This window comes from Macrobrachium nipponense, chromosome 22 (assembly GCF_015104395.2).
Source record: "Macrobrachium nipponense isolate FS-2020 chromosome 22, ASM1510439v2, whole genome shotgun sequence".
NCBI lineage: Eukaryota > Metazoa > Arthropoda > Malacostraca > Decapoda > Palaemonidae > Macrobrachium > Macrobrachium nipponense.
This window is the reverse complement of record NC_087213.1, coordinates 2,364,673-2,384,794: the sequence shown is the minus strand read 5'-3', so window position 1 is coordinate 2,384,794 and position 20,122 is coordinate 2,364,673. Positions and strand designations below refer to the sequence as shown.

The window sequence follows — 20,122 nt, the reverse complement described above, 5'->3', positions numbered from 1 at the left end:
AGTACCAAATCACGGGGAGATTATCCATTACCCATACAGGGCATATGATGACTGTGCATGTTGCACTACCACTGGTTTGCAACGATGCTCACCAGAAGTATTTGCACATAACAAAGAAGGACGCACATTGCTTCTACAGCTTTCAACCAAGTAATTTTTTTTTCCTTATCAGCCTGTACTATTGGGCAAGTTTGCTTGTTTGTTTGTTTGTTGTGCTTTTACGTTGCATGGAACTAGTGGTTATTTAGCAACGGGACCAACGGCTTTACGTGACTTCCGAGCCACGTCGAGAGTGTACTTCTATCACCAGAAATACACATCGCTCACTCCTCAATGGAATGACCGAGAATCGAACCCGCAACCACCGAGGTGGGACACTAATACCATACCAACCACGCCGCTGAGACGCTTAGTGGGCAAGTTTTGATAGAATGGAACAGTTTTGTCAGCAGTAGATATGATTTAAAAAGAAGGCCTTCTTTATCATCAAGTCTTTTCAACGTCTAGCAAAATTCCTCTCTTCCCTCCTCAGCAGTATCCAAGGCTTTGGCCAAAATTCGGTCTCCTTAAAGTCTGCAATTCCATTCAGACCTGAAAACTTCATTGCTGCAACCTCGAACTCTATGACAGTGCAAAAGTTTACAAAAAAGACAAGTGCTTACCCACCCCTGCATCTTCTACCGTATCCTTTTGTAGTGAGGACCTATCTGTCTCTGCCAATTTAAATCAACAGTGACATGTGATGACATGTAAAGTGACGTAGTGCTTTCAAGCTAACAGTAGTTGTGAAAGCTCTCAAGAGATTACTCCCAACCTACCTATCCCAACCCATTCCATCCAGGCTCCCCATCCAACCATCCACAAAACTCTTTCCTGGCTTACCACCACTACGATAACCATTTCTCGGCCTGCTTATGCCTGTAAACAGTGATACCAATGATTCTTTCTACTCGCGCAGCATTGCCAGCCATTCGAACACTGTTTATCTAATTTTTATGAATTGTATACGTATATGTATTTCACATATAAACTGTGGTGCTTGTCCGGGTTAGGTGAAACCTGATAATGGAAGGACTTCTGTAAAAGGCAGGGATACAGCGAGGCACCTTCAATACCCTTTACTTTGTATGGATTACTAAACCCAGGAGAACTATGAGAAGGATTTATTTCTCCTTTTAAGCGAAATACTTCATATTATCCAGCACATGAACATTTCATTTTCCTCCCATGAAGGTGTCACTTTTTCCATTCACTCCCAGCATCCTTTCCTAAATTCACATGACTTATCTGGTTAATGAAAGACAGTGTCACAATGTTGATGTATATTAAAGGAAATGACATTAATTACAATGACAAAGGCTATCTGCAGAATCTACAATGAATAATGGAGAAGGTAAAGGCGCGAGTATATGCAGTGTGATTCTAAAATAACAGTTAATAATATCTAATAACTATAACGAGCAATTGCTCTGGATCTTATACAAAAAATATAATTAAAAACATTTATATAGAAGGGGATTTCATCCATTCTCAAGGACTGAATTTTCCCATAAGGCTCACTTTAATTATAGAAACTACACGACCACTGAAAGAAAATTCTTTTCTCAAGCAGGGCTGATCATTTTTCCCAAATAGAAATTGTAACTTACCTTATAAATATGGCAAGTCTGCTTCTTAAATATTTTATATTTATTTTCCTATAGAGACCTGACTTACTTATTTCTTTCCCCTTGTAATGTTAAGATCCTCAAACTGCTTTTAATGATACAGTACAACCATATCTTAAGGTGAATCATAATATAAAAGTATTTTATTTCCGTTTCCATGAATTTTTCTCGAATATTTTTTCTCCGCTACAGAAGACAGCAATAAATACAAGGTACAGTATTTACTTATCCTCCAATATTTTTTCGCCCCTATAAAAGACAGCAATAAATACAAGGTACATTATTTACTATCTACAATCCCATTCTAACATGCTCTGCGTCAAATTCTGAATAACAGTTGTATATAGATAAAAAAAGATTATATGACATTCTAAAAAACATGCTAAACTACTTTACAAGACTTTACAGGCTTCTTGACATTACAGGCAATCCTACAGAGACTCCACTGTCCTAAGCATATAAAAAAGGATATTCTACAGTCAGAATCACAGGGAGCTTAATGAGTACTACACAACTACAAAATACAAATACACCAAGATAAGGACATACAAGCTACTTAGAATCCCTCATTTTCAAATGCAACCATATTTGAATGAATCCAAAGAAACCACATAAATCAAAGTACTTAATAATGAAAAAATGCCACACAGTGAAAAAGTTTCCGCTAGATTACAAAAAAAACAAACAAAAAATATTTGACTAGAGCAATAAAGTAATGGACAATGATTGACTCCTGCTAGTTTTACCTTTCTATCTTCACTCTGCGAAAGTTGTTTCACTAAACTTGGTCCTCTGGGGATTGGGAATCAGTTTGATTAACAGCGCCTGAAAAAAGGGAAAGACAAAAAAACATTTAGAATAACTCTTGCTCAATTATTTTGCCTAATAAAATGGTTTTATTAATTAAACAGCTAATCTTAGACATCTCAGTTCATCTAGGGGTGTTTGACCATATACTACTATAGTACATAATTTTCAAAACATTAGCACTTGCTTTGCTTTAACAAAATACGGTACAATAATATATATATAATATATTATATATATATATATATATATACTATTATATATATACATATATAGATATATATATATATATATGACTCACATCAGGATCGAACCCTAGTCTTTCAATTGACAGGCCAGGGTTCTACCAACTGACCTACAAAGGTCATTTGAAAGTTTGGGGGTTCGAACTCAATGTTAGTTAGATATTTATATATGTGAAACACGTGCTTGCTCACGCATTGATTAGTTCCATTATATATACACAAACACAAACACACACACATATATAGATATGAATATATACACCCCTTATGAATCACTTGTTCTATAATTATGAAACCCTAAATTTCAGAGGAAAAGTGTTAAAATTTCTTTTAAAAAGATGGTAATCATTTCTAAATCTGAAAAAAATGTAGGAATGTAAAGAATCAGAGGTAAATGCACTCCCAAAGTGACGTACGAGTTACAGCTAGAATTGTAGTAATGCAACAATAAACAATTGCTTCAGTGACACAACAATGATTTTACACACAAGGACAGCAAGAGAATTGTAGGTGGCTTTGACTTTACTGACCTGAAAGTCCTGAATGTGTAGCTTCAGTCATCTTCATGCGGGCAGACAGCTTACGAAGAGCTTCGTTGACTAAGAACTTGTGGTCAAAAAGAAAGTCAGACAATGTGTAGATATGAGTTCCATCAGGAAGCGTCTCAACGTCCTCCACAGGGACTCCACTGATCATCAGATTACCTAAAAGATTTGACTGTTGTTAGAAAAACAGTGGAATGGGATGGAATATGAAATTTAGGGCAGAGGTCATTTAAGAGTAAAAAGGTCTGAAGGGTGTAATAGGAGGAGCACTGATGACGAGGACAACAGAGAAAAAAATTATATTCTGTAATTGCAATTACATTAATTTTGGAAGGTGTCCCAATTCATGCAACATTTTTAGAAAAGTAAATAGGTTTATGAGGACAAATTTATGCAACAAACCTTTTTACATTCTATACAAATGGATACAGTATGACCTTCTACCAAGTAGATGCAACACATTTTTGGATGGTGACAAATGTTGAACAATGCACACAGCTTTTTTAAAAGATACGTTTTGCAACCAAGGAAACTATTGCAGTATTCTTTTGAAAGAAATTTATTATAATTATTATTTTTTTTTCCTCTCTCTATCACAGTCCTCCAATTCGACTGGGTGGTATTTATAGTGTGGGGTTCCGGGTTGCATCCTGCCTCCTTAGGAGTCCATCACTTTTCTTACTATGTGCGCCGTTTCTAGGATCACACTCTTCTGCATGAGTCCTGGGGCTACTTCAGCCTTAAGTTTTTCTAAATTCCTTTTCAGGGATCTTGGGATCGTGCCTAGTGTTCCTATGATTATGGGTACGATTTCCACTGGCATATCCCATATCCTTCTTATTTCTATTTTCAGATCTTGATACTTATCCATTTTTTCCCTCTCTTTCTCTTCAACTCTGGTGTCCCATGGTATTTCGACATCAATGAGTGATACTTTCTTCTTGACTTTGTCAATCAACGTCACGTCTGGTCTATTTGCACGTATCACCCTATCTGTTCTGATACCATAGTCCCAGAGGATCTTTGCCTGATCGTTTTCTATCACTCCTTCAGGTTGGTGTTCGTACCACTTATTACTACAAGGTAGCTGATGTTTCTTACACAGGCTCCAGTGGAGGGCTTTTGCCACTGAATCATGCCTCTTTTTGTACTGGTTCTGTGCAAGTACCGGACATTCGCTTGCTATGTGGGTTATGGTTTCACTTTTCGTATTGCACTTCCTACATATGGGAGAGATGTTATTTCCGTCTATCGTTCTTTGAACATATCTGGTTCTTAGGGCCTGATCTTGTGCCGCTGTTATCATTCCTTCAGTTTCCTTCTTTAGCTCTCCCCTCTGTAGCCATTGCCACGTGTCATCGCTGGCTAGTTCTTTAGTCTGTCTCATGTATTGTCCGTGCATTGGTTTGTTGTGCCAGTCCTCTGTTCTGTTTGTCATTCTCCTGTCTCTGTATATTTCTGGGTCTTCGTCTACTTTTATTAGTCCTTCTTCCCATGCACTCTTTAGCCACTCGTCTTCACTGGTTTTCAGATATTGCCCCAGTGCTCTGTTCTCGATGTTGACGCAGTCCTCTATACTTAGTAGCCTTCTCCCTCCTTCCTTTCGTGTTATGTATAGTCTGTCCGTATTTGCTCTTGGGTGTAGTGCTTTGTGTATTGTCATATGTTTCCTGGTTTTCTGATCTATGCTGCAGAGTTCTGCCTTCGTCCATTGCACTATTATTAATTATTAATTATTATTATTATTATTATTATATTATTATTATTATTATTATTATTATTATTATTATTATTATTATCATTCAGGAGATGAACCCTATTCATAGGCAACTTAAACCCAAAACGGCCACTGATTTGAAATTCAAGTTTCAAAGACATGTGGCGATCATTTGAAAGAATTACAGAAGGTAACAGGAAACAGAAAGAGACCGGGTATTAGAAGGGGAAAACATAAATGAAAAACTTAATACACAGATAAAAATGTGAGTAAACTACTGAAGCCCCATTTCTACCTTAAAACCCAAAGAGAACTCTTAGCAAAAAACTTACCATCCACATCGTTGGAAAACAAAAGCTCCCTCTGATTGAGATTAGAGACTTTAAGTCCTTCAGGCTCCGAGATCCTCGTGTCATTCGGACTTACGCGGTCGAGGGCGAGGTAATCGAGGAGGAACTCGGTGCGGAGAGCCACACTCTCCGGGCTGTCATCGTACAGTGGATGTGGTGAGTCTTCTGGCACCATGTTTTGCATCTTATCGTTGATGGGAGATATGACTGTCATGGGGACTGAAGTGATACGAGAGTACGTGTTAGTGATGAGTGATAAAGCTGAATTATTCATAATGAAACCTTCATTTCATATACTGTTGCTTTCACAGATTTTAACGGTCAGAAATAAGTGAGGACTTTTTTTTTGTAATAGTCATTTTAATCAGAAGTTTAAAATGATACCATGAGTACTTGTTAGTGATCAGCGATACAACAAATAGAAACTTCATTTCATTCAGTGTCTAAGCCTGCTCAGAGTTTAATGGTCAGAAATTAAAGTGAGGAATTTTTTTTATAAAAAACATTCACTTTAATTAGAGTTTTAAAGTGGTACTACGAGTAATTGTCAGTGATCGGTGATACATCACTTCGTCTAATCTTTAAGGCTGCTCAAATTTTAATGGTCTGAAATAAAAACAGACATTTTTTAAAACATTAATCTTAATCAGAATTTGAAACTGCTACAAGATTACTTGCTAGTGATCAATGACAAAATAATTTTACTCATAATAAAGCCTTCCTTTCATCTCATCTTTAAGCCTAAACAAAGTTTAATTTTTTATAACACATTCATTCTAATCAGAATTTGAAACTGATACAAAAGTGCTTGTTCGTCATCACTGATACAACTAAAGCCTTAATTTCATCTTATCTTCAAGCGTACACAATGTTTAATGATCAGTAATAAAACTGAAAATTCTTCAACAAATTAATCTGAAGTCCTGTTATCCTCGTTTTAAGCTTGTAAGTCTTCAACCAAAAATTTACATCAAAGTTAGCTGCACAACTTTGGATAAGCTTGCAAAAATATTATTGGAGAATGTAAATTAAGTCCTAACTTAATATTGACTTCCAAACCTTTTACTTAAAAACATAAGAAAGAATATGGATTAAGTCTTAACTAACTTAACATCTACTATTTAAAAAAAAGAATGCAAATTAAGTCTCAACGTAACTTTAAAAATTAAAAAAAATGAATATGGATTAAGTACGTCTTAACTAACTTAATCGCAACTTACAAAACGTTCACTCAAAACAACAAAACGATATATACTTACTTTTCCGCTCTGCAATGAGGAACGATAAGTCCTGGTGCCTGAGAGAATAGCGCCACAGATTGATCAGAGACAACCCGCTGTCTTCTATGAATTCAGGAATGCCAGGTACGTAGTTCAGACTCTGATTCCTCCCTGCTTCTACTTCTGGCTCAATGATAGCTTCTCCGACTGGCGAGTCTTCTACAAAAACTTCATCCACCGATGATGCAGAGACCTCCGCTGTCGAATATTTCAGTTGTTTAAAAATAGAATGAACCTTTAAGTAATATTTACAGTGCACGGCGGGAAGTACACTGATAGCACTACTACCTGTCGGAGTCTAAAAATAATAGTTCCTAAGCAGAATATCTTGGAAGAAGACCTCTTTGAGACATAGGTACTTCATAGAAAAGAATGGCAGTATATTTTTCTTCTCAACTTGGTGTGTTGTCAGATCCTGGGAACACTTTCAGGCTTATTCGATTTTGTCTGATTTCATCACAGCTTTATAAGAAAATTGCATCTTTTTTATCTCAACGTCCCACCCTGGTGCAGATAAAAAATAATTATGAATTTTATTAACAGTCGACAAGATTTTATATAGTATACTAAGTCTTACGAATTCATAATGTAATAGGCGTACTGGAAACCCAACGAACTACTTTCTATGTTATACCCCCAAACAATTTCACACGTTACAAATCATTTCATATCAGTTAAGTACAAAATTTCATGTTCTCTAAAACAGCTTAAATGATAAAACTCACCTGTTTGCTGATTTGAAGAATTCACTGCGTTTGATGACGTGTATTCATCACTGATCGCTTGTATTTCAGAATGGTCGAATAAGAAGTCTGATAAATGATAGACCTTCATGTCATCGTCCAATGTATCTACTTTGTCAACCAAAAATCCATTGACTTTCAGGTTCCCTGTGAAACAGATGACGCCAATTCAGTATTATTTAGATGAATGCATCAACAATTCTTAAGATTAACCTTAATTGGCATTGAAAACAGCTGTCAAAGTAAAGTTACCAAGTTATAAATGCTAATGAACCTCTCAAACTTAGCTTATTCAACTATGTAAACAACATTTTGCCCGTGGGACAAAGAGGTAAGCAGCATTCTAAGCATTATAATTGTACTGAACCTAACAAAATAAATTGTTTTACAGATTCAGAATCCTTGATATACACAAAAATAATTTCAACATACAACTGAATTGTACATTACTAAGAGGGAGACTGGGTCTACATGCTGTCCTGACATGCTAAACAGAAACAGCTGTCTACAAGTGAAAGGATTTTTACAAACAAATATGGATGGCAACCAGTCAATAGTTCCTTCCAAAGAAAATGAACTTTATAAGACAAAGATGTCAAAATTCACCTGAAAAAAAAAAACTACAGGGAAAGCCAGGTAACGTGTTTAACTGATGAAGATGACTTCTATATTTTACTCTATTCTGAAAAACTTCATAAGTAACTTTTTACTTTACACTTCTTCCTTATTTGACGAGCAGGCCATTCTTTTTTTCTTTTAATCTTCAGCTAAAATCCATTGTGGACTATTCTTTATGTCCTTAAATTTACAACAGAATACCCTTATGGACAGAGTATACCCAAGAGGGATCCAAAGGAAAATCAGCTTGCAGAGAGAGACAACTTATAGGTGATAAATAAATATGAGGGAACAAAAACCCCAAAAGCCAAGAATAAAAAAGTACCAAATTTTAAAATACAGTACTGTACAAATAAGGCTGTATTTCAGAAGTCTGTAGATACAGAAGATGAACTAATACCAAGGGAAAAAGACATTCAAAGCAACTTCGCCACTCAGTCATACTGCAGTAAAACACAAGAAGGCTCACTGACAAGCATATGAAAATATATCACATAAAACAAGAGAATTCAAACAAAAATGGCATAACATTCGAAAAATACAGAAAGTATTTACCGTTTCACTACTGATGAGAGTAATGAAGTTTATCAGACTACAGTACTTGCTTTGCCTTCTGTAGCATAAAGGTTTTGAAATATACGTATGTAAAAATATACAAAAACAATCTTCATTAACATTATGACAGTTCCCAAAACTTAGATTTATATGTAATTACTAAATCTGCTGAACAAAAATGTCTTTTCCTATAAAAAATGTAGAAGCACAAAAAATATTATGATCATTGCACTAGACAAAGAATTGTTGAATAATTACTGCTCAGGGGATACAATCTCTTATTTAAATATCAACTGATCACATCCATAAATATTAAATGGCTTGTAGTACCACCAGTCATTTAATTTACATTTTCCCATACCCAGAAATGTAAAATGCCATACCCAGAAATGTAAAATGCCATACCAAGAAATGTAAAATGCCATACCCAGAAATGTAAAATGGCTAGTAGCACAAGTCTTTTTATGTTCAAAAGAGGATCCTAAGAACTGCAAATATTAAAAGGACATAAGTACAGGCTCATTTTCAAAACAGGAAAGGTATCTACGAATTACGGAAACCAGGAAAATGAATCAGTACATTTACTCCCTGATACACAAGATAAACACATTAACGTCTATTAAGATATCAGAATTTTACAGTAGAATGTTGTTTTGATAGCATTATATTATAATCTTAAATGTAAATCATTTTGATTTCAGGTGTGGTTAACATTAGCCCCTTTTATGTAAACACTGTCAAATAAAAAAAGTTATATATACTGTCACACCTTACTGATGTTACTAGTCATAAACAAACTTGCCCTGAGCGCTTGTATAACTAAAATACAATAAATCAATGGTTATCAGACAATGAAATAGTTAAAATTCATTTGATGAGCTTCATCATTATTATAGACAAATTCAATATGACAACTGTTTCATTTTCCCACTCTCCTACCATACCAGTTGCCCAAAAGATTTGTTCTTAAAGGACACGTTAAAAAAAAGGAGTAAAGTAGAATTACAAGCAGTTGGTAAAAACACGTTAAAAGAGGAGCAAAGTAGAGTTGAAAGCAGTTGGATGTCTAAGTAGGAAGGAACTGGAAGGAAATATAAAATTTAAAGTAGAGGACCAAAGGATTGCTACAATGAACCTTTAGAATACAAGCCTCCCCGCCCCCCACCCACCCAACCACCTACATATACACACACACACAATATATACATGTAATAAATACATTATTTCACATTACAGTATCTGTAAATAAAAACCCATGACCTGAGGTCATGGCATTAGGAGGGTCCTACGTGACCAATGCAGATCTAGATTACGCTATGCGCTGTCTGCAGTAGCCTGATTTAGCTCTGTACATTGTCAGCATTTTATATTAATGATAACTTTGCACAACAACTTCCATGGGAAGCGGTTGACCTGTTAACCTACGCCGGAAACTTGTAACTTCCGAGCCGGCGGACTACGTATGTTTTTATATGAATCGCTGAGATAGCTAATGTTCCGCTATCGACGTGATGCTCTAGAATGGCAGTTCCGTGCCAGCATTCAAACATATCGGTCTCCCGACCGATTCTGAATCTCTTAGATATGGAGTTACAGAATACAGTTGTTATTATCTGTTGTCAACTTATTCTGTTTGGAATCCTCTCCTTTAGTTAAGAAGAACCACTCTACTAAGATATCACAAGGAGATGGAAGGAACCAGAAATACTTACGAATGACAGTCGTAAGGAGAAACAAAAAAAAGTCTTTCGCAAAAGCGAAGAGACTTAGACTGGTGGCAGCTAAAGACGAAGAATAAAATTAACAAGACCCATATCAGCCGACCGAAGATCTACAAGAACCAACTTCCACCTTCGACATCAAAACTAAACAGAGGAAACGGGATCTTCAATCAACGCAACATTTTATGAAGACGAAGATATGTCCTTCATCGAGAAGAATACAAGCATCAACACCGACGTTTGAGTGACTGTTGTCACTTATCTTCGAGAATCAACACCGGACGAGAGCAGCATCGAACATCAACAGAAAGAAGAAAACAAACAAAGGAAACATCGCGCGATCACGAGCAAGGACGCAAAGAATAGAGCAAGAGGAAGTAATGCAAGGACGGAGGCTGTGACGTCATCAATCTTGGACTTCTTCATGCATCGTGCACCGAGAGAAGACCGTGATGTCATCACGACTTCCGACGCGAGACTTAGACAGGAACTGAGACGTCATCCCATGTCAACAATCCTTCACCATATAATCTGGAGCTAAGTACCATTTTATCTATTCAGGTTCTTTCCTCAGTGAAGTGTTGTTCATCAGGAGTCGATCGTCCAGTATTCTGGGGGTGAGTTGTTCGCCATCTTAATCTTCCTTCATTACAGAATCAATCTTCAACTACGAGTTCTCGCCCGCAGATTATTTTTTTCTCTTCTCGTTGTTGCTAATCGTTTCTTGCAGGAATTCTCCGTATAATATTTTATCAAATTATCTGTATTTTTGTATCTTTTGGGGGTTGGGGATTTTCCTTATTATTAACACATTTATACAGTACATTGCATATGCGTTTACGTAGTGGTCGAGTGTACTCTTATAGATATTTTGATAGGGTCGCAAGGAATAGAAGTGATAAGAAAAAAGTAAAAGTGGAAATGGCAACTACGCCGGCTGGCAACCCCAATGTGGTGACTCTCGTGAGCGCGAGGTCAGCAATTGTCCCTTTTCAAGATCGGGTCAATGGGTTCCTGCCTCAAAATGTTGAGGCATGGATCTCATCTGTAGACGCTCATTTAAATGCAAAAAGCATCACAGACCCAGCAGTACAATTACAGGAGGCCAAAAGCTTCATAGACTTTTCCTAAAGGAGACGCAAGTGCTTATCTAAGGGGGGTTTCTTTCCAAGAGGCGCTTACATGGGACGAGTTCAAATCAGATTACGTGCCGTGTATGGGGGTGAAGAGGCTTTAGATGTAGTATTGGCATTGAGAAATATCCTTAACCAAGCCTCCATGACTCAGCTTAATGTTGTCGAGCGGGCGGCGCTAATTGCCGACCGGCTAAATGAATATCAAGTTAGTTTAAGTAACTCCGGGTGGGTTACGAGTGCCAAAATCAACGTGAAAGATTTTATCCGTTTGATCTACCTTACGAGTATCACTGCAATGTTGCCTGAAGCGTTAGTGCGGTGTTTTGACAAAAAAATTGCAGCCCAACAGTACGGAATTAGATGTGTATAACAAATCAAAAAACACATGTCTAAATGTACCGACCTAGATCCTTCGCTCATTCAAGTTTTTGCAAAAAAATGAGAACAAGCCATAACAAGTAAACGTGGTACATATAATAATCAAGTTGCAGGGATGGTTTGTTATAACTGTAAACGACCAGTCACATGATTTCAGACTGTCGGACGCAGTTTTTTTTTGTTCAATACACAATAGTTTTCAACTCATTCATATACCGTTGCTACTCGAGGAATCAACAGCAGAATGCTACAAACACGCAACCAGTTGCCAGTGCAAATAAAAAGAAGGGTCCTCAGTACTATAAGAAGAAACAACCAAACGGAAATTCTGCACAACAGCAGAAACAAACAAATCGTGCTTCAGGTACCTCTGTTCCTGGGCCGTCTAGCCAGAACTCGCAAGGGCAAGCGAATTTTCAAGGTGTGATAAACAAACAAATACCACGTAGTTCACTCCAAGGGGGGAGAGGGCGATGTTGGGTCATCAATATCAACATCTTTTGTATCAAATAATCAGTTTAATCATTTATCAGATCATTGTGAGGCAATTGATTTTCCTATGAAACACACGGCCGAATCCAAAAAATCTGTGCAGGTTCCCGTAGATTTGCAACAATTCATGCAATTATTAGTCAAAACGAGTTGGCGACCGAACCTTACATGCAGTAAATTTGGACCATAAGTCATTCACTTTGTTCTTTGATTCTGGTAGTCCACGTAATATCATGGATTTAAGGACCTCATCATTTACTCTTTTCAAATTTCCCTATAGAGAAGTCGGAATAAGACTCTCAGGCATAGGGAATAATGAATTAAATGTGGTAGGAGTAACTCATGTACAGTACAAGGTCGGTAGAAGGCACGTTTTGCCGATACCTTTATCGTTGTACAAAACATTAATATGTATCCCGCAGTAATTATCGGATACCCGTCTATGGGCACTCAAATATTATCTTAGCACCTGCAAACACGGCGTGTATATCAAAGGGAAATTCTATAAGTCTTCTAATACCCAAAATCAGTTTTAGATAATAAAGAGACAGACAGAGTTGTCACTTACATTAAAGAACCAATCACCTGTCTCATGAACCAAGAAATAATACATGCAACCCAACAGAACTCTCGCTCACCCGTAATATCAGCTTGCACGCAAACTCTCGAGCCTAACGTAACTTCGAACATATTAGTGCGTTGTAAAGAGAACCCTTGCCAGGATCTGAAACGTTAATCCTTTCCGAAACTCTGAAAACACACGGATTATCCGTCACACAAGCCATTTATGCAGTCGGCTCACAACAACAATGTCACATCGAAGTCTGTAATCATTTGAATACCACTTTAGTAATCCACAAAAATCAACATATCTTGGATGCAGAAGTTTATAAACATCGCCTTCTTACCGTAGCTGAGATAAATCACGCTCAATCAGTTGCGGATGAATCCCTTTTGCAATCTATAAAGAACAAAATCAATAAGGACATTCAAGAAGAAGAAATTCAGCAGAAATTTTTGGAATCTTTTAACTAAATATCATGATGTTTTTTCCACTACGGATGGAACCTTAGGAAAAACGGATGTCATCGAGCATCAATAAGGCTCAAGGACAAACAGAAAGTAATCTATGTACCTTCGTACCGACTTCCTATGAAATTTCAGAATGAGATAACAGAGGAAGTAGGTAAAATGCTAAAAGAAGGAGTCATTAGGAAATCAAACAGCCCCTTTATAATTTGTTTTCCGTTATAGTAGTACCGAAAAAAGATCGAACTTGGCGGATATGCGTCGATTTTCGTCGTTTAAATGAAGAAACAATCCCTGACAGATTCCCAGTACCATGTACTGATGATATCCTATCTCTACTAGGTCAGAACAAATATTTCACCAGCTTAGACCTACTAAAGGGATTTCGTCAGATTCCGTTGGAACAAGAGAGTATCCCATACACTGCCTTCAGCACAGCCAGGGGACATTATGAATTTTTGCGTATGCCTTTTTGGTTATTTACGTTGTGCTCCCATAACTTTTACTCGTATGATAAACATTGTGTTTGGAGACTTGTTAGGAGATATCCTACATGCCTACATGGACGACCTAGTAATCTTTTCCAACACATTAGAAGAACATTTACGTAAATTAGAGTTAGTGCTACAAAGACAAGGGCAGCATAATTTAAGGGTAAAGATAAGTAAGTGTGAAAAAATTTTTTAAAACAGAACTAGTCTATTTAGGTTTCACGGTTTCTAGTGAAGGTCTTAAGTCGTCCATGATAAGGTGTCGGCTATCCGTAACTTTCCGATACCTACTAACGTCAAGGGAATACACAATTTTTTAGATGTAGTGGCTATTATCGCCGCTTTATACGCAACTACTCAATCATAGCCGCTCCCCTAACCGATCTTATAAAAAAGGGCGTAGATTCATATGGTCTGAAATTCATCAACAGGCGTTCGATAAATTGAAAGATGAACTGTGTAGTTCTCCTATCTTGAAATTTCCTGAGTTTCGGTAAGGAATTTTTCATAGCAACAGACGCCTCAGACCTAGGAGTAGGTGGGGTGTATTGCTTCAACAATATGATAAACAGTTTTTCCCTATAGCTTTTTATTCACGTAAACTGAGACCTTCCGAAAGTAAATATGCAGTAATTAGACAAGGAAGGGCTCGCTATTGTTAATTCACTCGTGCATTTTAAATTCATAATATCCATTACGGTCCCGTCAAGGTTCTCACTGATCATAAGCCCCTAACCTGTGACTGAAGGCTTTAGTCACAGCCCCCCCCCAAGCGAACTCGGTGGCACATGATCATTCAGGACTTTGGCGCGAGATTCGGGTATTTACCTGGAAAGCAAAATATCATTTGCTGACGCATTATCACGCAACCCCTCTTCATCTTGTACCGAGCCATTAGCCGAATTAATAGATTCTCAACCTCCACGCCCATTGTTAAAACTATATAAACTGAACAGGAAGATCTGGGCTGGAGTTGCTGAACTATTACAGACAGAAACAAAGAAAAGATCCGCAAATAGAAAAAATCATCATTGCGTTAAACGGAAATCCGAAGGAAAAGGAATACATAAAGTATAAGCAGCAGAATTATATTATATCATCAAGGATAATAATCCCTGTAGATCCGTGACGAGGAAACCCGCAACACACCGCAGTTGAATAACAACCAGGTGGTGGTACTTATCTCACTCATACCCACCTGTCTTAAAAAATGGTTGCATGAAAATCCACTGCATGGACACCCCGGGTTATTCCTTAATGTCACAGAAATTTTTATTGCATACGATGCTTACAGATATAAAAAACACAGCAAATTGTCGCACTTGTCAAGAATACAAAGGGCACACGAAAGACACCTGTCAGCCTAGGGGCTTACCCCGTGCCAAATCAACCCTTTGAAAGAGTACATTTAGATTTATTAACAGGATTTTACGAGTCAGACAGAGGAAATAAGCACCTCCTAGTAATCATAGATGCTTTGACTCGATATACCGAACTTATAGCGCTTAAAACCAAAAACCGCGGTCGAGTGCGCTAGAAAGTTTTACGAGTGCTACATTTGTAAACATGGAATTCCACACACCATTATATCAGACTCGGGCGGGGAGTTCAATAATCATTTCCTTAACTCCTTGTGCGAATTCCTTTGTATAAAGAAAACAAATCAATACCATGATCTATCACCCAGTCTAATGGGCTAGTGGAAAGGGCAATCGTAAGGTTTTAAACATTTTAAGGGTCACCTTAGGGGGGCAGACCCCAACTGGGACATTGCCATACCTGCGGTACTAAGCACACTTAATCACTCGTATCATGTGTCTATTAAAATGACACTGCACGAGGCACTGTACGGTATCCCGGCTAGAACACCTTTCCACATCCTAACGCCTACAACTAATATATCAAATCCTCTAAAGGATGTTATGATATGCAAGCATAAGTCCGATATAATATACTTCGTAAGAATCTAGAAGAAGCAAACAAATAATAATGAAAAAAAAATCATGATAAAATAGCTAAGCCAACTAGAACATATGCCGTGGGCGATCAGTATACATACAAGGTATACGTACGTAAAGGTTTAAATTATAAACTGACACCTAAGTTTGAAGGCCCGTTTAACATTTTAGAAAATTTAACGGCCAATAGATTTAGGGTTCAAAATGTATCCAAACCCACTGATGTGAGAATAGTTCCATTGGCACATATCAGAATCTAAGGAAGGTAGATGGAGTGAAGGAAAAATGGTTGTATTTATGAAACTTGTATAATAATTTATATATATATCTATTAATCATATTTGTATGTAAACCTATTCTTTTACGCGAGTTATTACATATGTTTTACTTATTGCAGGTTTCAAAAATGAATCTGTTATTGTTAGGAGTGATATTGTGTATTCAGACATCTTTGTTGTATGGAAAGAGCGCTAGGACGAAAGAAATAGAATTTAATCATGGCTCGATTATCGAGAGAACGGACGATGTATTCATCGTGTCAAGTAATATAGTCATAGAAGTGGATATGCACGCAATATTTTTGCCTGAAGATGACGTCCTTAACTTAAAGAATGACCTGATGAGGTTTGCTATTTCGCTTAAGGTAAGAAACTCAAAGGGGAGTAATTTTTGCACTATGATATTGAAACTTGCACAGAATATTCACCTATATGCACAGAATACGCCAGCCAAATTTCATCTTCCTAAGTTGAATATTATTTATTTTTGAAATATTTTTCACTTTTTTTGGTTGTTTTTTCTTCTATCTTTAAAAGCTATCTCCTCCCTTATTTATGAATCAATTCGAAAAAATTTAAATCCAGCATAAAGCTTATAGTATACCAAATAGAAATGACCTAGCATATTTCATAGTTTTCCTTTTTTTTGTCTTGTCTGAAAAAACAAAAATTTGGGAAAAAAAAATCAAAATTTTTCAAATTTCAATATATTATTATAATTTTTTTTGCCGGCGATATAAAATGAAATGGATGGTTTTTATTTCTACAATCATCCAGAATTATAATACTTTTTAAATTTTCAAAATTGGTTCATAAATAAGGAAGTAGTTTAGCATTTGAATAAAAAAAAAATGCTACTTTGAGAAAAAGCAGTTTAAAGTTTCATGATTCGTATTACTACTATCAGGGCAAATTGTATCATCTTCATCATCTGATAGCACTAATGAAAATTCTTCCTCGATATCATCAAATAACCCCACTGTTTTCACTTATATTAGTAGGTGTCTTGTAGAATATATTTGTAGGAAAACCAATGTTTTCCATTTCACACATGCGCGACGGAGTTTCCAAGTTGCCATTTCCTGTTCCATTCTTTCTTTTTTGTTCACTTTCCTTTTTCATCTTTTCGTGTAATTTTTGCATGGTTTTTGCAGACACTAAACGCTTGTTCGACCACTCTTCTTAGGCATGATTATTAGCCAAAAACAAGCAAAACCCCGATATAAAAAAACAGACAACAGCTGATCAAGAATAACAGCACATGCGCGAACACGCCCCTAAACAGAATTGATCGGGAAACACTCACTGGTCCCACGTGGTGATGGAGATGATGTTGTTGATACAACATTTCGACGATGCCAGAGGGAAAAATATCGTACCATAACAAGCAAAATAAAAATCAATATCAAAGCAAATAATTGAAAAGTAACTAGGACAGTGGACGTTATGGATGACAGATAGATTCTGCTGTCTGCATATACACGCACAAAATTGCATTTTTTACCTATTAAAATACTTCAGATCGCTTTCATCTTTCGTTTGGCAACATTACACACATCTAGGATGCTGGAGAGCGGGTAAACTAAAATTCGTGTTCCTGACCCAAAATTTGAGTTTTTCCCCTTAAGGAAATGCACGAACGTAATTTTCATGCTAACTCAGAGATTTCGCTAGCTCAAACCCTAAGCGTCGCGGAAATGTTGTCTTATGACATACAAAATAAAAACCGCCGAGGCAGAGGAACTTGCTCGTGACCTGCTGATGTGGTCTGTGCGGCACAATACTCTCGACGCCGCAACCCGCTTATTCTGGCTGGACTAAACATCTTAGGATCTGTTGCGAATCTAGGCTTAGGAATTTCAAATCGCCTTAAGATAAATAATCAAAATAAAAAAGATTGAGTTTTTTGCAACACAAAACCGAATTAGCTTTGTCCGAACTTCGCAGTCAGTTATCTTCAATCAATCAAATAATGAGTATCGTAAACGAACATTCAAATAATATCGATCAGGTCATGGAAGTTCAACATTTGCTGGCTACGTAGCTTACTATAGTTCGAAAATAGATCATATCCGTGTGAAAATATCACATTTTATTGAGAAATCAAAAGATTATGTAGAAGCTATTACGTTAGCGACAAAGGGGGTGTTTATCTCCTCACCTCATGCCTATTAAAGATCTGACGTTAACTTTGGAAAACGGACGGAGAAACTAGGTTATATTCCTTTATTAGACGCCCATAAAGTAGAGTTCTATTATAGCCTAATATCAGTCAGCGTTGAAAATTATAGAATTATGATCACAATACCTTTTGATTCTTCCGATGCTTGGCATCATGCAAAATAGCACCGTTTCCTACTTTCATGACGAATAACTCAAGTCCAGTAATATCCAATTTGACGGGGCATGTACTGATTTCTTCTGATAGGAAATCATTTACAGTCATTAAAGATTTAGATAACTCACTCACTGTTCAGAAGCCATGAATAATAAAATTTGTACAGCTGACTCTTTTGAATTCTATCCTATATCAACGGATTCATGTGAGTTTTAGGCATAGTGCTAAACGGCTTCTCTCTCTCATACAAGCGAAGGTTGTCTGAAGAAACTTTATCCTTTTTACAGTAATAAATTCAATTACAGGATGAATATGGTTCCTGGATCCATTACGATAAAGCCGGATTCAACGTAGTAGTCCGGATGGGACCACTGCCCATTCCCCTATCTTTGTAGCAGCTGATGGTTGTACGGGGACATCTACAAACTACACGTCAGAGGGTCAACACGATATACGTGAGAAGGCGTATTTTGCGAACTATACTTGGCCGTCTACAATCATCCCATCACTACCTCTCCCATACAACGCGCGGGTGGCTCATCGTTTGACGCAACTGGCTGATATGACCACACGTCACCGACTTATGCAGGTGGAGAAAATCTTCGTTACTAAACATTCTGCTGGCCATGTTCAGCGTGACGGCCATATTGGTTATCGCCGTCAAACATCTTGCTTGGCGTAGGCTGAGGCGTAAACAGAAGGATCTCCAAGGAAACGTATTGTCCCGTCTAGATGACGTACCCTTAAACTCAGTCGTTTGAGTTAGGGCCGCCTGAAACTGGCCACTTCATTTTGTGCCTAGGGAAATTGTCTGGAATTGTGTTGTGTGTGAAAAGCGGTCCGTATGCTGGCAAAATGTAGGACAAGAAAGACTCACGCCTTTGCATTTGAACAGTTAAGTATCTCCCGGCACCTAATAAAATATTATAGCCCCAATATTATACATTAATATCTCCTAAAGGTATTTTTCGGGCACCTAATAAAATATACCAGCCCTATATATTGCATTTGTGCACAATTACACAGTTATACTATTATACCATTGTACAATTATATTTATCTATTACAAAGAGTGACAAGTACTCTTTAACAATTATCCATGATCATGCTATAATCTCTGTAGTAACCACTATTCTTAATCAGGTTACCTATTATCATATTAATCATGTATACATGTTAATCTTTTGATTTTTACCTTTTTGTTTTTATTATTTTTGGGTACCTAATCATTATTATTACCAAACATGGATCTAGATTTTCCATGCATTTATCTTTGTTTATGAATATGTCAAAAAGGGTATGTAACAGAACCTTTTTTATGCATTTCATCACTTATTATGTTTTATAACCTAGACATATGTTACGAGCACGCTCCTAAGAAACAATGTTTAAAGTAACTTTTGTTATTCAAGGCTTGAATAGGTAGCAGTCCGAGCCTAATGTAATAAATACATTATTTCACATTACAGTATCTGTAAATAAAAACCCATGACCTGAGGTCATGGCATTAGGAGGGTCCTACGTGACCAATGCAGATCTAGATTACGCTATGCGCTGTCTGCAGTAGCCTGATTTAGCTCTGTACATTGTCACCATTTTATATAATGATAACTTTGCACAACACTTCCATGGGTGGAAGCGGTTGACCTGTTAACCTACGCCGGAAACTTGTAACTTCCGAGCCGGCGGACTACGTATGTTTTTATATGAATCGCTGAGATAGCTAATGTTCCGCTATCGACGTGATGCTCTAGAATGGCAGTTCCGTGCCAGC

At 37.0% G+C, this 20,122-nt stretch overlaps 1 protein-coding gene across 1 annotated transcript in view; it reads right to left on the bottom strand.

Annotated features, from left to right (window-relative positions):
* Positions 1 to 1,307: 1,307 nt before the first annotated feature.
* The window catches only part of LOC135198850 (uncharacterized), a 33,084-nt gene continuing 14,269 nt past the window's right edge, over positions 1,308 to 20,122 (bottom strand). Inside the window, exons 12-16 of the mRNA XM_064226822.1 lie at positions 7,337 to 7,501; positions 6,591 to 6,809; positions 5,314 to 5,550; positions 3,250 to 3,423; positions 1,308 to 2,492 (exon numbers count right to left, since the gene is read on the bottom strand). Of these exons, the coding sequence (XP_064082892.1) occupies positions 2,446 to 2,492; positions 3,250 to 3,423; positions 5,314 to 5,550; positions 6,591 to 6,809; positions 7,337 to 7,501 (842 nt within the window). The 3' untranslated portion in view covers positions 1,308 to 2,445. The remainder of the gene's footprint in view (positions 2,493 to 3,249; positions 3,424 to 5,313; positions 5,551 to 6,590; positions 6,810 to 7,336; positions 7,502 to 20,122) is intronic.